At 39.4% G+C, this 20,546-nt stretch overlaps 1 protein-coding gene across 1 annotated transcript in view; it reads right to left on the bottom strand.

The window, feature by feature from the left end:
- SLC2A13 (solute carrier family 2 member 13) overlaps nucleotides 1-20,546 on the bottom strand; it is a 484,362-nt gene that overhangs the window by 383,497 nt on the left and 80,319 nt on the right. Inside the window, exon 2 of the mRNA XM_065934615.1 lies at nucleotides 5,639-5,798. Coding sequence (XP_065790687.1) covers nucleotides 5,639-5,798 — 160 coding nt within the window. The remainder of the gene's footprint in view (nucleotides 1-5,638; nucleotides 5,799-20,546) is intronic.

Below are 20,546 nucleotides of genomic sequence, written 5' to 3'. Positions count from 1 at the left end.
GCTGTGATAAAGAGACTGATTTCTTTCTGCAGGAAATGGGGAATCTTTGAAGCAATGGCACATCCAGATAAGGATTTTAGACCAATTCTGGTGGTGGAAAGTTCACTTTACTATATGTTTATAGAGTGCCAAACTTTAACTCAGCAATTAAAATGGAAAATGTTTCTTTGCCTGAGGGTAGTGACTAAATCTCACCATGCTCAATAAGCACAACTTTAAAATATTAGCACAGAAAAGGGCAGTGATAAAACTTCCTATCATAGGTGTTAACTACCAAAATAACTCTGTCATCTTTATAAGTACTATATCAGATAAAAATTAAATCTTTCACAAAATTATTAGTCTACAGGGAAATGCAAATCAAAATCACAACAAGACACCACTTCATACACACTGAGATGACTACCATGGAAAAAGAGAGATAATAAACATTTATTAGGATATGGAAAAACCAGAACTCTCATATACTGCTAAATGGGAATGTGAAATAGACACTGTGGAAAGACAGTCTTACAGTTCCTCCAAAGGTAAATATAGTTACCACATGACCTAGCAAGTCTACTCCTAGGTATACACTTGAGAGAACTGAAAATATATCTCCATCCTGAAACCTGTACACAGATATTCATAGCAGCATTATTTTTAATAGCCAAAAAGTAGAAATCACTCAAATGTCCATCACCAGATGAACGGCTATCTAATATGTGATATATCCCATTGTTATTGTTGTTTAGTCACAAAGTCCTGTCCAACCTTTTGAGACCCATGGACTGCAGCCCACCAGATTCCTCTGTCCATGGGATTTTCCAGGTGAACTGAATGGTTTATCAATTATATTTCAATAAATCTATTTTAAAAGACTGAATCTTTATTGATACTTTCAAAAGCCTATTTCCCCTTTCCTCATGGAACCCAATGAGGGCTCAATATTCTTCCCAGTATAGAATGTGTGATGACACTACAGTGTTACAAAAATATCAATCTTCTGCTGCTAAAAATTCTACTGGCTAGAAAAATATCAGTCTTCTACTGGTCAATCTTCTATTGGCAATTCTAGACAAGTTCATCCTCCAGCAGTTCAGCAGAAAACAACTTTCATCTAAACAATAAGAGAATGGAAGCACTGACCCTTCAGGCAAAATAAGGTGATTTATTTTAGTTTTTCAACAAAAACATCTGAGAAGTTTCTCAGTCAGTTTCAGCTTCTGTATATCTTAATTTGATTGTTATCGTAAAGATAATCAGTAATCACATTTTAGCTAATAAACTCTCAGAAGCTGAATGAGGGAAAAGGTGGGCAGATATCAAGTGAAAAGAACAGGCTCTAATTTATGTCATCTAATAACCATGTTGAATGGTTTGCTTGGAAACAAACCGAGGTCATTCTGTCATTTTCAACACTGCACCCAACTTCAGACACTTTTGTTGACTACGAGGACTACTCCATTTCTTCTAAGGGACACCTGCCTATAGTAGTAGATATAATGGTCATCTGAATTAAACTTGCTCATCCCCATCCATTTTAGTTCACTGATTCCAAAGATGTTGATATCCACTTCTACCATCTCCTGCTTGACATGTTCAATTTATCTTGATCCCCAGACTTAATGTTCCAGGTTCCAATGGAATATTGTTCTTTACAGCATCAGACTTTACTTTCACCACCGGAAACATCCACAGCTGAGCACCGTTTCCGTGTTGGCCCAAACACTTCATTTTTTATGGAGTTGATACTATTAATAATGGTCTTTCTCCAATTACATATTGGACACCTTCTGACCTGGAGGACTCATCTTTAGTATCTTTTCTTTTTGGCTTTTCATACTGTCGATGGAGTTCTTCAGGCAAAAATACTGAAGTGAGTTGCTATTTCCTTCTTCAGCAGACCATGTTTTGTCAGAACTCTTCCCTATGATCCATCTGTCTTAGGTGGCCATGCATGGCATGGATCATAGTTTTACTGAGTTACACAAGCCTCTTGGCCATCCTAAGACTGCAATCTCAACAGAATAATCAAGGGTTGTTTCCAGGGCAAACCATGCAACATCACAGTAATTCAAGTCTGTACCCCAAGCACTGATACTGATGAAGCTGAAGCTGACAAGTTCTATGATGACCTAAAACACCTTCTAGAACTAAGAAAAAAATGTCCTTTCCATCATAGGGGATTGGAATGGAAAAGTACAAAGTCAAGAGATACCCAAAATAACAGGCAATTTTTTCCATGGACTACAAAATGAAGCAGTGGAAAGGATAAGAGAGTTTTGTCAAGAAAACATGTTGGTCACAATGAACAGCCTTTTCCAACAAACCAAGAGATGACTCTACACATGGACATCACCATGTATGTCCACATGGTGGACATGTGGAGTCAACACCAAATGGGATTCTACACATGGACTTCAATTTTGGATGGTCAATACCAAAATCAGATTGATTATGTTCTTTGCAAGCCCAAGATGGAAAAGCTCTATGCAGTCTGCAAAAACAAGACCGGGAGCTGACTGTGCTTCAAATCATCAGCTCCTTACTGGAAAATTCAGGCCAAGTTAAAGAAAGTGGGGAAAACCACTAGGCCATTCAGGTATGACCTAAAACAAATTTCTTATGATTATACAGTGAAGGTGACAAATAGTTTCAAGGGATTAGATCTGGGAGATAAATTACATGCAGAACTAGGAACAGGGGTTTGAAACATTGCACAGGAGGCAGTGAACAAAACCATCCCAAATAAAGAAAAAGAAATGCAAGAAGGCAAAGAGGATGTCTAAGGAGGCTACATATATAAGTTGAGGAAAGAATATAAGCAAAAGGTAAGGGAGAAAGGGAAAGATACACCCAACTAAAGGCAGAGGTCTAGAGAATAGCAAAGAGAGATAAGAAGGCTTTTAAATTGAACAATGTGAAGAAATAGAGGAAAACAAAAAAACTGGTAAGACTAGAGATCTCTTCAAGAAAACTAGACCTATCAAGGGAATGTTTCATGCAGGATGGGCATGAAAAAGAACAGAAATGGTAATGACCTAACAGAAGTAGAAGAGATTAAGAAGAGGGAGCAAGAACTCACAGAACTATGCAAAAAAGGTCTTAATGATCTGGATAACCACAATGGTGTGGTCACTCATCTAGAACCAGATATCTTGGAATATAAATTCAAGAGGTCTTAGGAAGCATTATTAAAAACAAAATTAATGGAGGTGATAGAATTTCAGTTGAGCTATTTCAAATCCTAAAAGATGATGCTCTTAAAGCGCTGCAACTCAACAGTCCAACAAATTTGGGAAAACTCAGCGATGGCCACAGGACTCAAAAAGGTCAATTTTCATTCCAATCTCAAAGAAGGGCAATGCCAAAGAATTTTCAAACTACTGAAAAACTGTGCTCATTTCACGTGCTAGCAAGGTTATGCTCAAAATCCTTTAAGTTAGACTTCAACAGTATGTGAATGGAGAACTTCCATATGTACAAGCTGGGTTTCAAAGAGGCAGAGGAACCACAGATCAAATTGGCAACATTAGTTGGATGATGGAGAATGCAAGGGAGTTCCAGAAAAACATCCCTTTTGCTTCATTGAGTAAGCTAAAACCTTTCACTGTATGCATCACAACAAACTGGAAAATTCTTAAAGAGAAAGAAGTACCATACCACCTTACCTGTCTCCTGAGAAACCTGGATGTGGATCAAGAAGTAACAGAACCAGACATGGAACAAGAGACTGGTCTGAAATTGGAAAAGGAGTATGACAAGGTTATATATTCACCTTGCTTATTTAAGTTTTACGCAGAGAGCATCATGTGCAATGCACTGGATTTCACTGGATTGAGCTAGAATCAAGATCGCTGGGAGAAATAACAACAGCCTCAGATATGCAGATGATATCACTCTAATAGGAGAAAGGGAAGAGGAACTCAAGAGCCTCTTGATGAAGGGGAAAGAGGATAGTGAAAATGCTGACTTGAAACTCAACATTAAAAAAATTAAAGATCATGGCATCCAGTACCATCACTTCATGACAAATAGAAAGAGAAAAAAGTGTAAGCAGTGGCAGATTTTCTTTTCTTGGACTCCAAAATCACAGTGGACATTGACTGTGATTAAAAGAAATTAAAAGACACTTGCTCCTTGGAAGGAAAGTTATGACAAACCTAGACAGGTATTAAAAAGCAAATACATCACTTTACCAACAAAAGTCCAGGTAGTCACAGCTATGGTTTTTCCAGTAGTCCTGTATGGATGTGAAAGTTGGAATTGACATTTTAAACTGTGGTGCTGGAGAAGATTCTTGAGAGTCCCTTGGACTGCAAGGAGACCAAACCAGTCAATCCTAAAGGAAATCAGTCCTGAATATTCATTGGAAGGACTAATGCTGAACTGAAGCTCCAATACTTTGGCCACCTGATGCAAACAGCCAACTGATTAGAAAAGACCCAGATGCTGGGAAAGATTGAAGGCAGGAGGACAAGGGGATGACAAAGGATGAGATGATTGGCATCACCAATTCAATGAATATAAGTTTGAGCAAGCTCTGGGAATTGATGAAGGACAGGGAAGACTGGAGTGCTATAGTTCACGGGGTCGCAAAGAGTTGGACATGACTGAGCGACTGAAACGAATTGAACTGATGCTGGTAACAAGTTATGGTCTCCCTCTTTCTGTTCTTCTACAGGGAAGAAAAGAAAGAGGAATTTCATGCTTCTTCAATTTTCAGTAATCTCTCACTTTGTCAGAGATTCTTTCCTTCAGAGGTAGAAAGTGGTTTCTCAGCATCTGCAGACAGAGTTAATGCTTTAAAGAAATGTGTCCTCTCTTTAATGGTTTCTGACAAACAAAGGCCCTTACTGACTTCTGTTGAGTTTCTTCACATAACTTTTAATAAAACTTCATCAGTCTAAGTCTTTAATGATTCCGATTTATTGTGCCACTTACATACGTAACTTTAATTCCCTATATCCACATAGCAGTAAACCCTTTTTCTTCAGCTGTTAAGAATTAATTTCAATACTTTAAGCATGATGAAAATATGCACCAGAGTCTGTCTTGTGGAATATTTTATCTCCAGCACCTATACAGAGTATAGGGAAATTTTATTAAAAATTAAACCCCTGGAAGAGTTACATGAATCTGTTTTTTGAATACCATGAAGTATATCAAAATCTCAAGCCCATAATATCTTAAGTTTAAACATGAGACTGTTTGTTTTACAAAAAAAAAAAAAAAAAGACTGAATTCTCTTTCAGATCAGAATGTAGCTTCCTAAATCCAAAAAGGACATTAGTTATATCTGAAGTCCATAAATAGCTTAACAATCACTGATAAAATTCAAAAACTCCATGCATATTTATGTTACATTCATTTTAAACAAATATTGCAAAATACCATACACAGTGTGAGAAATGTCACCTAAATGCTAAAAAATCCTGTAAATATCAATTCTTAATGATAAGTTCCTTGTTTAATATTAAAATAAATATCAGCTTCTGGTCCACTTTCAATTTTGCTGAATACCATCATGCATGAATTAGCTATAATGAGTAAAACTACCTAGTTATATTTTTTCTTTTCCATCATTTCTCAATTTTTCTTCTATCCCCTAAAGTCATAATTTATTTGCAAATTAAATGTAAGAACGATTACAGACCTCCATCCATCTTTCTGAAGATAACTGAAGGCTCCATCAACAACACTTGCAAAGAACTGCCCTCCTGTGATGAAGAGGGTATTAATGGTGACTAATCGACCTCTTAAATTGGGGGGTGAGACCTCAGCAATGTACACTGGCACCGTCATAGAAGCAATGCCTGTAAAGAAAGAATGAAAAGTAAGCATCAGACATTCATCCAAGATTTCTGCTGTCACAGATATTAACATAGACTAAGACATATATACACACGCACGTATGGGGGCTTAGTTTTCTATTTTAAACAAAAGTTTACCACATATTTAAAGATTTTGTTTATAACTAGTAACTACTGAATATAAGTAAAGACATGTTAAATACCAATCTATAAATATCATTTTTCATATTATCACTTGAAAGCCCACAAATGAAAGTAATCCTAGAGATCTCAGATAATTTTAGAAAGCATGTTTAAGTATCCTTTAAAACTTTATGAAGACTAAAAATAGGAAAATGCTCTCCAGATAGAATATAATCATTGAAATATTGTTAATCCATATGGAAATGTAATCAGGCAATGGTGAGAATAAAAAATTATCCCCAAATACACATTAACTATTCAAAGTTATAGACACAACAAAACTCTTAATTTGTTTCCTAATTAGATGCCCATACATTAGATCACTTTACTCAATTGGCTAGGTGTACATTTCAGAAAGAGCTTGCAATGGACAATAATTTGGGAATTTACAGTCTTCAAAAACAGATGATCTTAACCATAAAACTGATGATTTGGGGATAACATGTACTTGGTTACATCTGCTTTAAATTTTTTTCTATATAAAACTAATACAGTATAATCTATGGCAGCAATTCTCAAACTGCACTAGAATCAATGGTGTGGCTTTCTTTAAAAAAATAAGGATAAATTCACCTCAATCACCCTAAACCTATTAAGTAGAAAACTACAGAGGTGGGAGATGAGCCTGTCTTTTAAAAATCCTCCAGGTGACCCTGATGCTCACCACATGTTTTAAAAACTACAGTTCTATGGCATACAATTTTAAACCAATCCCAAATTATCTCTTAAAATAAAATCTTGGTGCTGCTGGCCATATCTAGCTCGCTTCCCAGGGGCACTTCCAGTTTCCAGATAAGTCTGGTTATTTAACCAAAATCTAACATCTAATCAATACTCACCAAAAGCGTAGAGAAAACAATTAAGCAGGATTATCTAACATAACTTAATCTCTTTATACTGTGGACAATATAAATCAATGACCAGATGACTTCATAATATCAATGGGTTGCATAATAGACCCATGTAGAATTGTTTTTAATGAATTGATCTTTGTAATGCCAAAAAATAGCCTGCTGCAACTGAAGGCAGCAGCGCTAATAAACCTGTTGCCGTGCTTTTTGTGGACAAAGACCGCTGGGCTACAGTCCATGGAATGGGAGAGAGCTGGACATGACTAAGTGCCTGAGCACGCACACACACGCTTTCTGCACAGGGCTGAAAAGGTGCTATCTACCACATTCTGACAACAGGAGACATTTCTCTCTGGTTTCAGTAGTTGCAACAGCTATGCTTCTCAATAAGTGATTTGTGTTTCCTTATGGCCATTATACATCACACAGCCGTCTTTTATCTCCCCTTTCACATAGGAAGTCAGTGAGGCTCACTTCACCAAGTGGTTTGGACTTCATGGCTATTTATTTTGTGAGTTAAGTTCCTTCCCGACACCACAGTCATCTCCAATTTTACCTATTTTAAATATTTTTTGCTATATATGTATTTGCTTTCTTCAAAGGTAGAATAATAAACATATCAACAAGACATTTAAATAGTACATATATCTACTTCTGGAATATTCACTGTGTTGTTGAAAACTACTGGTAAATATTTATTGAATTTGCACACAAGTCAGAACATTTAAGTCTCAGAACTATATACTCTGTAGTTTCAACCAGTGTTATTTGCTTCTGGAGTATGTGTCAATATACGGCGACAGTGAAAAGAATCATACGATTTTATGAGTTCCACAAAATAATAAGTATATATTAGCAGACAAAGTAAGAATAGCTTTTATAATTAAATCATCACCTAAACTGCTGAAAGTTTCCATCTGACTGCTAATCAATTTAATAGCACAGACTACTCTAAATTGGCTTTCATCTAACTTAGAAAGAGGAAACATTCGACAGAGAAGAGCATGAGCCTAAAGACTGTGAAATCACATGAGGCTTTCTCAGGGGTAAACAGAGTGTGAAGCACAATATGTACAGAGATGAGAGGCAGACAAAGCCAAAATCATGGAAGAAATATCCTTTAATCAACACGTGTACAATGAATACTCAATCTGAGCTGCGTACTGTGGTAAGCATAGTGGAAGAAGTGCTACAGGAGACAGACACGCCTTCTGACTTCATGCTAAGGTTTACTGGGCAAAATGTGTTAGAACAAGTATATAGATTTCAAGTGTGCCGGCCGTTCGCAGAACAAAGGGACCGAGAAAGTCCTGAGAAGAGCTCGCAGCCTGCGGACCGGCCCAGCCCCGCCAGAGGCAGGAGGCAGGGGGGAGGGGAAGGGGGCAGGCTCTGCCCCAAGGACCGCATCCCCTGCCGCACAGCAAACGGGCCTCCACCTTCTAATAAAAGACCTCCCGAGATTCTGGATGGTCGGCATCTGCCGGGAGGGTCGCGGCTAGACACAGGGCCCACGCACCCGACCGGCGCGGGCGGGGATTGGGGCTGGGGACGCGGAGGGCAGAAGGCGCACACACCCGACTGGCGCGGCGGAAACTGAGGCTGGGATCGCGCAGGGGAGAAGGCGCGCCGCACCCGGGGAGAGAGCGCCCGACAAGCGCCTGGCTGCCTGAGCCACTGGGGCGGCGTAGGGACAAAACACAAGCGCAGCTTTGTGTACCGCGCTTTTGTGAATCACCCGAGGGCTGGAACCGCGCACAGCACGGGCGCTCCATGCAGAGCAGCCGGGAGCCTGAGCAGCCCAGACGGAGAAAATAGCGCCGGCCCCTCCCCGGCGCGCCGGCCCCTCCCCGGCGCGCCGGCCCCTCCCCGGCGCGCCGGCCCCTCCCCGGCGCGCCGGCCCCTCCCCGGCGCGCCGGCCCCTCCCCGGCGCGCCGGCCCCTCCCCGGCGCGCCGGCCCCTCCCCGGCGCGCCGGCCCCTCCCCGGCGCGCCGGCCCCTCCCCGGCGCGCCGGCCCCTCCCCGGCGCGCCGGAGCGCCGGCCCCTCTCCACAGCGCGTCGGAACTAGCTACCTGAATAAGAGTCCACCTCCGCCCGCCTGTGTCAGGGCGGAAATTAGGCGCGGAAGAGACCGGCAACAGAAGCCAAATAAACAAAGGGAACCGCTTCAGAAGGGACCGGTGCAACAGATTAAAATCCCTGAAGAAAACACCGACTACACCGGAAGGGCCTGTAGATATCGAGAAGTGTAAGCTGGAACGAGGAGCTATCTGAAACTGAGCCGAACCCACACTGACCGCAACAGCTCCAGAGAAATTCCTAGATATTTTTTTTTTTTTTCCTTTAAGAAAAAAAAAATTTTTTTTATCTTTTTCCTCTTTTATTTTCCTTTAAAATTCCCTATTACTCCCCCATTACTCCTTAACTTTCATTTTCATAGATTTTTTACGATTTTTTTAATTAGATAAAACAATTTCTTTTCTTTATTTTTTTTCTTCTTTTTTTTCCTTTTATTTTTTCTTTTTGTCTTCTATTCCCTATTTTTCTTTTTCTCTCATTTCTTTTAAAGTCCTCTAGTACTCCTCTTACTACTCCTTAATTTTCATTTTCAATACACTATAACCTTACAGAGAAAAGAAAAAAAAAAAAAAAGAGAAGCCCTATTTTTAAACCGAACTCCATATATATTTCTAAATTTTTTTTGTATGTTTTGGTTTTTGTTTTTAATATAGTATTTTTAAGAGTCTAACCTCTACTCTAGATTTTTAATTTTTGTTTTTCAGTATATGATATAAATTGTGAACATTTAAGAATCCAATATTCAGCTCCCATTTTTATTCAGCAGTGTGTTGATTATTCTCTCCCAATCTTGACTCTCTGTTTTCTACCTCAGAACACCTCTATTTCCTCCTTTCCCCTTCTCTTCCCAATCCAATTCTGTGAATCTTTGTGGGTGTCTGGGCTACGGACAACACTCTGAGATCAGAAAACTTCGTAGATCTGTCTCTCTCCTCTTGAGTCCCCCTTTTTCTCCTCCTGCTCATCTCTATCTCCCTCCTCCCTCTCCTCTTCTTCATGTAACTCTGGGAACCTCTCTGGGTGTCCCTAAAGGGGGAGAAACTTTTCACCATTAACCTAGAAGTTTTATTATCAGTGCTGTATAGTTGGAGAAGTCCTGAGACTACAGGAAGAATAAAACTGAAATCCAGAGGCAGGAGACTTAAGCCCAAAACCTGAGAACACCAGAAAACTCCTGACTGCATGGATCTTTAAGTAATAAGTGACCGTCCAAAAGCCTCCATACCTACACTGAAACCAACCACCACCCAAGAGCCAATAAGTTTTAGAGCACGACATACCACGCAAATTCTCCAGGAACGCAGGAACATAGCCCTGAACGTCAACATACAGACTGCTCAAGGTCACACCTAACACATAGACCCATCTCAAAACTCATTACTAGGCACTCCATTGCTCTCCAAAGAGAAGAAATCAATATCCACGCACCAGAACACTGACGCAAGCTTCGCTAACCAGGAACCACAGACCTCCAGAATACAGAAAGCCCACTCCAGACACAGCAATCTAAACAAGATGAAAAGGCAAAGAAATACCCAACAGGTAAAGGAACATGAAAAAAAGCCCACCAAGTCAAACAAAAGAGGAGGAGATAGGGAATCTACCTGAAAAAGAATTTAGAATAATGATAATAAAAATGATCCAAAATCTTGAAAGTAAAATGGAGTCACAGATAAATAGCCTGGAGACAAAGATTGAAAAGATGCAAGAAATGTTTAATAAAGACCTAGAAGAAATAAAAAAGAGTCAATTAAAAATGAATAATGCAATGAATGAGATCAAAAACACTCTGGAGGGAACCAAGAGTAGAATAACGGAGACAGAAGATAGGATAAGTGAGGTAGAAGATAGAATGGTGGAAATAAATGAAGCAGAGAGGAAAAAAGAAAAAAGAATCAAAAGAAATGAGGACAACCTCAGGGACCTCTGGGACAATGTGAAACGCCCCAACATTCGAATCATAGGAGTCCCAGAAGAAGAAGACAAAAAGAAAGGCCATTAGAAAATACTCGAGGAGATAATAGCTGAAAACTTCCCTAAAATGGGGAAGGAAATAGCCACCCAAGTCCAAGAAACCCAGAGAGTCCCAAACAGGATAAACCCAAGGCAAAACACACCAAGACACATATTAATCAAATTAACAAAGATCAAACACAAAGAACAAATACTAAAAGCAGCAAGGGAGAAACAACAAATAACACACAAAGGGATTCCCATAAGGATAACAGCTGATCTATCAATAGAAACCCTCCAGGCCAGAAGGGAATGGCAGGACATACTGAAAGTAATGAAAGAGAATAACCTACAACCTAGATTACTGTACCCAGCAAGGATCTCATTCAGATATGAAGGAGAATTCAAAAGCTTTACAGACAAGCAAAAGCTGAGAGAATTCAGCACCACCAAACCAGCTCTTCAACAAATGCTAAAGGATCTTCTCTAGACAGGAAATGCAGAAAGGTTGTATAAACGTGAACCCAAAACAACAAAGTAAATGGCAACGGGTCCACACCTATCAATAATTACCTTAAATGTAAATGGGTTGAATGCCCCAACCAAAAGACAAAGATTGGCTGAATGGATACAAAAACAAGACCCCTATATATGCTGTCTACAAGAAACCCACCTCAAAACCAGAGACACATACAGACTAAAAGTGAAGGGCTGGAAAAAAATATTTCACGCAAACGGAGACCAAAAGAAAGCAGGAGTCGCAATACTCATATCAGATAAAATAGACTTTCAAATAAAGGATGTGAAAAGAGACAAAAAAGGACACTATATAATGATCAAAGGATCAATCCAAGAAGAAGATATAACAATTATAAATATATATGCACCCAACATAGGAGCACCGCAATATGTACGGCAAACGCTAACGAGTATGAAAGAGGAAATTAATAGTAACACAATAATAGTGGGAGACTTTAATACCCCACTCACAACTATGGATAGATCAACTAAACAGAAAATCAATAAGGAAACACAAACCTTAAATGATACAATGGACCACCTAGACCTAATTGATATCTATAGGACATTTCACCCCCAAACAATCAACTTTACCTTTTTCTCAAGTGCACACGGAACCTTCTCCAGAATAGATCACATCCTGGGCCATAAATCTAGTCTTGGTAAATTAAAAAAATTGGAATCATTCCAGCCATCTTTTCTGATCACAGTGCAGTAAGATTAGATCTCAATTACAGGAAAAAAATTGTTAAAAATTCCAACATATGGAGGCTAAATAACACGCTTCTGAATAACCAACAAATCATAGAAGAAATCAAAAAAGAAATAAAAATATGTATAGAAACAAATGAAAATGAAAACACAACAACCCAAAACCTATGGGACACTGTAAAAGCAGTGCTAAGGGGAAGGTTCATAGCATTACAGGCTTACATCAAGAAACAAGAAAAAAGTCAAATAAATAACCTAACTCTACACCTAAAGCAATTAGAGAAGAAAGAAATGAAGAACCCCAGGGTTAGCAGAAGGAAAGAAATCTTAAAAATTAGGGCAGAAATAAATGCAAAAGAAACTAAAGAGACCATAGCAAAAATCAACAAAGCTAAAAGCTGGTTTTTTGAAAAAATAAACAAAATCTACAAACTGTTAGCAAGACTCATTAAGAAACAAAGAGAGAAGAACCAAATTAGCAAAATAAGAAATGAAAAGGGTGAGATCACAACAGACAACACTGAAATCCAAAGGATCATAAGAGACTACTACCAGCAGCTCTATGCCAATAAAATGGACAACTTGGATGAAATGGACAAATTCTTAGAAAAGTATAACTTTCCAAAACTGAACCAGGAAGAAATAGAAGATCTTAACAGAACCATCACAAGCAAGGAAATCGAACCTGTAATAAAAAATCTTCCAGCAAACAAAAGCCCAGGACCAGATGGCTTCACAGCTGAATTCTACCAAAAATTTAGAGAAGAGCTAACACCTATCTTACTCAAACTCTTCCAGAAAATTGCAGATGAAGGTAAACTTCCAGACACATTCTATGAGGCCACCATCACCCTAATTCCAAAACCAGACAAAGATGCCACAAAAAAAGAAAACTACAGGCCAGTATCACTGATGAACATAGATGCAAAAATCCTTAACAAAATTCTAGCAAACAGAATCCAACAACATATTAAAAAATCATACACCATGACCAAGTGGACTTTATCCCAGGAATGCAAGGATTATTTAACATCCGCAAATCAATCAACGTAATACACCACATTAACAAATTGGAAGATAAAAACCATATGATTATCTCAATAGATGCAGAGAAAGCCTTTGACAAAATTCAACATTCATTTATGATTAAAACTCTCCAGAAAGCAGGAATAGAAGGAACATACCTCAACATAATAAAAGCTATATATGACAAACCCACAGCAAGCATCACCCTCAATGGTGAAAAATTGAAAGCATTTCCTCTGAAATCAGGAACAAGACAAGGATGTCCACTCTCACCATTACTATTCAACATAGTATTGGAAGTTTTGGCCACAGCAATCAGAGCAGAAAAAGACGTAAAAGAAATCCAGATAGGAAAAGAAGAAGTGAAACTCTCGCTGTTTGCAGATGACATGATCCTCTACATAGAAAACCCTAAAGACTCTTCCAGAAAATTACTAGAGCTAATCAATGAATACAGTAAAGTTGCAGGATATAAAATTAACACACAGAAATCCCTTGCATTCCTATATACTAACAATGAAAAAACAGAAAGAGAAATTAAGGAAACAATACCATTCACCATTGCAACAAAAAGAATAAAATACTTCGGAGTATATCTACCTAAAGAAACAAAAGACCTATACATAGAAAACTATAAAACATTGATGAAAGAAATCAAAGAGGACACAAACAGATGGAGAAACATACCGTGTTCATGGATTGGAAGAATCAATATTGTCAAAATGGCTATTCTACCCAAAGCAATCTATAGATTCAATGCAATCCCTATCAAGTTACCAACAGTATTTTTCACAGAACTAGAACAAATGATTTCACAATTTGTATGGAAATACAAAAAACCTCGAATAGCCAAAGTAATCTTGAGAAAGAAGAATGGAACTGGAGGAATCAACCTGCCTGACTTCAGACTCTACTACAAAGCCACAGTCATCAAGACAGTATGGTACTGGCACAAAGACAGAAATATAGATCAATGGAACAGAATAGAAAGCCCAGAGATAAATCCACGAACCTATGGACACCTTATCTTTGACAAAGGAGGCAAGGATATACAATGGAAAAAAGACAATCTCTTTAACAAGTGGTGCTGGGAAAACTGGTCAACCACTTGTAAAAGAATGAAACTAGAACACTTTCTAACACCATACACAAAAATAAACTCAAAATGGATTAAAGATCTAAATGTAAGACCAGAAACTATAAAACTCCTAGAGGAGAACATAGGCAAAACACTCTCCTACATAAATCACAGCAAGATCTTCTATGACCCACCTCCCAGAATATTGGAAATAAAAGCAAAAATAAACAAATGGGACCTAATGAAAATTAAAAGCTTTTGCACAACAAAGGAAACTCTAAGTAAGGTGAAAAGACAGCCCTCAGACTGGGAGAAAATAATAGCAAATGAGGAAACAGACAAAGGATTAATCTCAAAAATATACAAGCAACTCCTGAAGCTCAATTCCAGAAAAATAAATGACCCAATCAAAAAATGGGCCAAAGAACTAAACAGACATTTCTCCAAAGAAGACATACAGATGGCTAACAAACACATGAAGAGATGCTCAACATCACTCATTATCAGAGAAATGCAAATCAAAAACCACAATGAGGTACCATTACACGCCAGTCAGGATGGCTGCTATCCAAAAGTCTACAAGCAATAAATGCTGGAGAGGGTGTGGAGAAAAGGGAACCCTCTTACACTGTTGGTGGGAATGCAAACTAGTACAGCCACTATGGAAAACAGTGTGGAGATTTCTTAAAAAACTGGAAATAGAACTACCATATGACCCAGCAATACCACTTCTGGGCATACACACTGAGAAATCCAGATCTGAAAGAGACACGTGCACCCCAATGTTCATCGCAGCACTGTTTATAATAGCCAGGACATGGAAGCAACCTAGATGCCCATCAGCAGACGAATGGATAAGGAAGCTGTGGTACATATACACCATGGAATATTACTCAGCTGTTAAAAAGAATTCATTTGAATCAGTTCTAATGAGATGGATGAAACTGGAGCCCATTATACAGAGTGAAGTAAGCCAGAAAGATAAAGAACATTACAGCATACTAACACATATATATGGAATTTAGAAAGATGGTAACGATGGCCCTATATGCAGGGCAGGAGAAGAGACGCAGAAGTACAGAACAGACTTTTGAACTCTGTGGGAGAAGGTGAGGGTGGGATGTTTCGAAAGAACAGCATGTATATTATCTGTGGTGAAACAGACCACCAGCCCAGGTGGGATGCATGAGTCAAGTGCTCGGGCCTGGTGGGCTCGGAAGACCCAGAGGAATCGGGTGGAGAGAGAGGTGGGATGGGGGACCGGGATGGGGAATACATGTAACTCTATGGCTGATTCATATCAATGTATGACAAAACCCACTGAAAAATAAAAAAATAAATAAATAAATTAAAAAAAAAAAAAAAAAACAAAAACAAGTGCAATGGGTCTCATCACAGGAAAAATATGGGGAACAAGTGTGTGTGTCTGTTCTCAGTCATGTCCAACCCTTTGCAACCCATGGACTATATAGCAAGCTGGGTTCCTCTGTCCATGGAATTTTCCAGACAAGAATACTGGAATAGGTTGCCATTTTCTATTCCAGAAGCTCTTCCAGATCCAGAGATCAAACCTGAGTGAAACAAGAGTTTATAGCAAAGGGATTGGGCCCTGTCTGAGGAGTCAGAGAAATCTTGGATGAGGAGGTTGGTGGGTGGGGTAGAGGGTAAGGAGGGTGAAAGATACTTGAGACATCCAGACCCATTTTAGACAAAGGCCTTGAGGCAGGAAGAGATGCATCCTGTTAAGAAGGGGACTACTTTTAGAGACATAAGCAGAAACCAGCCAGAGTATATGGATCTTAGAGGCCGTATTGTTGTTTAGTCACTAAGCCTTTCACAACCCCATAGACTGTAGTCTGCCAGGCTCCTCTGTCAATGGGATTTTCCAGGCAAGAATACTGGAGAGGTTTGCCATCTCTTCCTCCAGGGGATCTTCCTGACCCAGAAATCAAACCCGAGTGTCCTGCATTACAGGTGGCTTCTTTACCACTGAGCCACCTAGGAAGCAGAGACCATATTAAAGGCTTGGTACTCAAAAGCCTTTGAAAAATGTAATGAAGGAAAAGGCATAACCAGATGCATGTTTTAAAATGATCTTTCTGGTTGGAATATGGAAAAAGGATTGCAAGGAAACAAGGAGTTCAGTGGCATAAGTAGAGATTGGGTAAAACGGAGAGATTCTAGAAGGGTATATTCAGTATCTAGGATGAAGGGAATGTGAATGGAGCTATGAAGGGTGAGGAGAGGAAGAATTTGAGAATGATCTTCATATGTTCAAAATAAGCAGCTAACAGCATGATGGACACTTTATATGAAGACAAGGGTATTAGAGGAGATGCAAGTTTGTATGGATGATAAGGTCAAGTTTTAGACAGGCTGAATCAGAGGTGTTCTGTGAAATAAACAAGCAAAGAACAAGTAAAACATTCTATCAGGGTGCTGGAAATACAGGTTATTTACATGTAAATGTTCCCAGCCTCCTCTTTTTGCCTATTCAAATAAGAGTCTTTGCCAAACTAATCTTTCCCTTCCTCTCTCATCTTCAAAGGAGAATTTGGTCTTTGCCAGCCGAGTTCTTGGGCTGTTATCATTGTAGGCAAAAAAGGACAGAGAAGAAAACATGGGCCAAACATGGTTTGTGAGAAGATCAAATGAGAAAAAGTCTGCAGGGAGTTGTGACTGAGTCTCAGGGTCAGTATGGAAAACCGGGAGCACATAACCCAGGGACTAATTGAGGTTTGACTGGGGGTAGGGGTGGGAATGGATAAAAGATTTTTTGAAATATTGCTGAATTATACCCTTCATGCTATTATGTTCTTGGAGAGTTGAGTAAAAAGTAGTATTACTATTTAATTACTTTTAGTTGCTGGACAGTATTTCTTTAAATGCAATGTCAAACTGAGACTGGGCCCAGTAGAGTTTGAGAGCTACACAAATACTTGGAACTCAAAAGATGGTTCTGTGTGAAAGGTATATAACTGAAACCATGGGAATGTATGAGATTTCCTAAACATGGAACACGAGAATGCCTAGAACTGAGTCCTGAAAAAGTCCAATATTTAAGAAAGAAGAAAAAAACAAAGTGACCAGCAAGCAATTACCTTACCCTTGAATTCTATGTTACTTTCTACAATCTTTTTACGTTGCCATTTTGCATTTCATGTAAGGTCATCCTTTAAAAAGCAGGTGGGACAGGTATCATTCACTGCTCCTGTAGGAAAGATAAAGAACCCCACTCTCAGAGACAATAAGAGGTTTTCAGAAAGTCGCATAGCCAAGTTAACGTCAAAGACCTCACAGACTCAGGTCCCCTAGTCTTTGTCATGTGTCACTGGAAGACTGACGGCTGTGTCTCTGTTTCAAATATGACCCTTTGGAAATTTGTCAGGAACATTTTACTTTTGGCCCTACTACTTTAGCATTACTGTGCAAACAAAGGTCAGTCTCGTCAAGGCAATGATTTTTCCAGTAGTCCTGAATGGATGTGAGAGTTGGACTGTAAAGAAAGCTGAGCGCCGAAGAATTGATGCTTTTGAACTGTGGTGTTGGAAAAGACTCTTGAGAGTCCCTTGGACTGCAAGGAGATCCAACCAGTCCATACTGAAGGAGATCAGTCCTGGGTGTTCATTGGAAAGACTGATGTTGAAGCTGAAACTCCAGTACCTTGGCCACCTGACCTAAAGAGCTGACTCATTTGAAAAGACCCTGATGCTGGGAAAGACTGAGGGCAGGAGGAGGGGATGACAGAGGATGAGATGGTTGGATGGCATCACCGACTCGATGGACATGAGTTTGGGTAAACTCCAGGAGTTGGTGATGGAGAGGGAGGCCTGGCGTGCTGAGGTCCACGGGGTCGCAAAGAGTCGGACACGACTGAGCGACTGAACTGAACTGAACTGATCTTAGCAAGCACACGTGAACTTCAGGCGGCAGGAGGGCCTGATCTCTTCTCTGCTCCTATTACCTGCTATGTGACTCACTGCCAGCAGGTGTCGTGTTAAGTAACAAAACTGAGAACTGAATGTGGTTAACTATATAATTTCACGCTAGACAAGTTTAAAGTCTCCTTTTATAAAACTGCTTTATGAAAATGGAGAACTATAAAAGAATGCCAATGACCAGGAAGAGCAGTAGACTTCAGGTTCACTGTACTCACATCTCTCCAATATGCTATGTTAAGCATGGGCCCTGTTCATTCACTTTGCTGTTAATAAAACAACACACATGGAGGTGTGCTCAGTCATGTCCGACTCTGTGACCCCAAGAACTGTAGCCCATTAGGTTCCTCTGTCCACAGAATTTCCCAGGCAAGAATATTGGAGTGGGTTGCCATTTCCTTCTCCAGGGGATCTTCCTTAATGAGGGAGCGAACCCACATCTCTTGCGTCTCCTGCATTGGCAGACAGATTCTTTACCTCTGTGCCATACCCAGGGAAGCCATAATTTGTGGATTTTTAAACATAACGCCTGCTCTGGAAAAACCTCTAACATGAAGGTTATGTCACCTCAAAATCTCCTTTCCACTTTGGGGAAACAATCAAGTTCACTATTCTTATGAAGGACAGTCTAAGTGCTTCATGCGTGTGTTAGTCGCTCAGTCGTGTCTGACTCTTTGCGACCCCATAGACTGTAGCCTGCCAGGCTTCTCTGTCCATGGGATTCTCCAGGCAAGACTACTGCAGTGGACTGCCATTCCTGTCTCCAAAATGCTTCATAAACAGATGTAACTAATGATACTTAAAGTTTAGGAGTATTCTACAAAGAGCTTTTGATTTCTGCCCTATTTCAAAATAAATATCTCATAAAGAAAAAACAAATTATTTATTGTACACATTAAACAGGTGTCACTAGTGATAAAAAAAAAAAAAAAGAAACAGCCTGCCAATGCAGAAGACATAAGAAACCCTGGTTTGATCCCTGGGTCAGGAGGATCGCCTGGAGGAGGAAATGGCAACCCACTCCAGTATTCTTGCCTGGAGAATCCCATGGACAGAGGAGCCTGGTAGGTTATGGTCCTTAGATTTGCAAAGAGTCGGAGACAACTGAAGCGACTGAACACATAAACTCATGGATTAAAATTAACGTACAGAGTATAGTAGTACAAGTTGTTATTAATACCTTACTAGAGTAAATACAACCACAAAAACCTATGTTGGTATTATTCCCGAGTATTTTTTGAAAGTTTGATCCCTTACAAAATAAAAAGGTCTATATCAAAGAGAAGTCATTATCATGTTTAGCTTGAGGAGTCTCACCAGAAGACTGCACCTCAGCCACTGTAGTACAACCCAGTTCACACATTCTGATACTGCCAACCTGATTCACCATACATGGCACAATATGCTCTTAAGCTCAGAAGCTGGCTTTCCAACACTGCTGCAACCTAGATGCCCATCAGCAGACGAATGGATAAGGAAGCTGTGGTACATATACACCATGGAATACTACTCAGCCATTAGAAAGAATTCATTTGAATCAGTTCTAATGAGATGGATGAAACTGGAGCCCATCATACAGAGTGAAGTAAGCCAGAAAGATAAAGACCAATACAGTATACTAACGCATATATATAGAATTTAGAAAGATGGTAACGATCACCCTATATGCAAAACAGAAAAAGAGACACAGATGTACAGAACAGACTTTTGGAGTCTGTGGGAGAAGGCGAGGGTGGGATGTTTCGAGAGAACAGCATCGAAACATGTATATTATCTAGGGTGAAACAGATCACCAGCTCAGGCTGGATGCATGAGACAAGTGCTCAGGGCTGGTGCACTGGGAAGACCCAGAGGGACCAGGTGGAGAGGGAGGCAGGAGGGGGGATCGGGATGGGGAACACATGTAAATCCATGGCTGATTCATGTCAATGTATGGCAAAAACCACTACAATATTGTAAAGTAATTAGCCTCCAACTAATAAAAATAAATGGAAAAAGAAAAAAAGAAAGCAAAGTCAAATATAAACAAAAGTTTAGTAGGTATTCTATCATAGATTAAATTTCTTTTCCTCCTTGAGCAAAAGGAACTATAGACAAAGCAAAGTGATTAAACTATTTGAACTTTAAAAAAAAATAAAAAACTGCTGGAAGTCCTTTTAAAGCCTTGAGTCAGAAATGTAAATAATTTCATAACCAAATAGCATCAGAAAATCCTGTTCCGATGGGTAAATACCCATGAATCTCACAGCCTCTCAGCACAATAACCCAAGCAGCAACTAATCAGCTTCTTAGCAGCACATGAAGCTAGCTTTTAATAATTATGCTTCTTGAACAAGAATGATTATGATGTCCTAATTTCATTTTGTAAATTATTGCTCTATGATCTCTAAAGAAAAAAATTTAATAGCAAGAATTT

Source organism: Muntiacus reevesi, chromosome 4 (assembly GCF_963930625.1).
Source record: "Muntiacus reevesi chromosome 4, mMunRee1.1, whole genome shotgun sequence".
In the NCBI taxonomy this organism is placed as follows: domain Eukaryota; kingdom Metazoa; phylum Chordata; class Mammalia; order Artiodactyla; family Cervidae; genus Muntiacus; species Muntiacus reevesi.
This window is presented reverse-complemented; position numbering and strand designations above follow the sequence as displayed.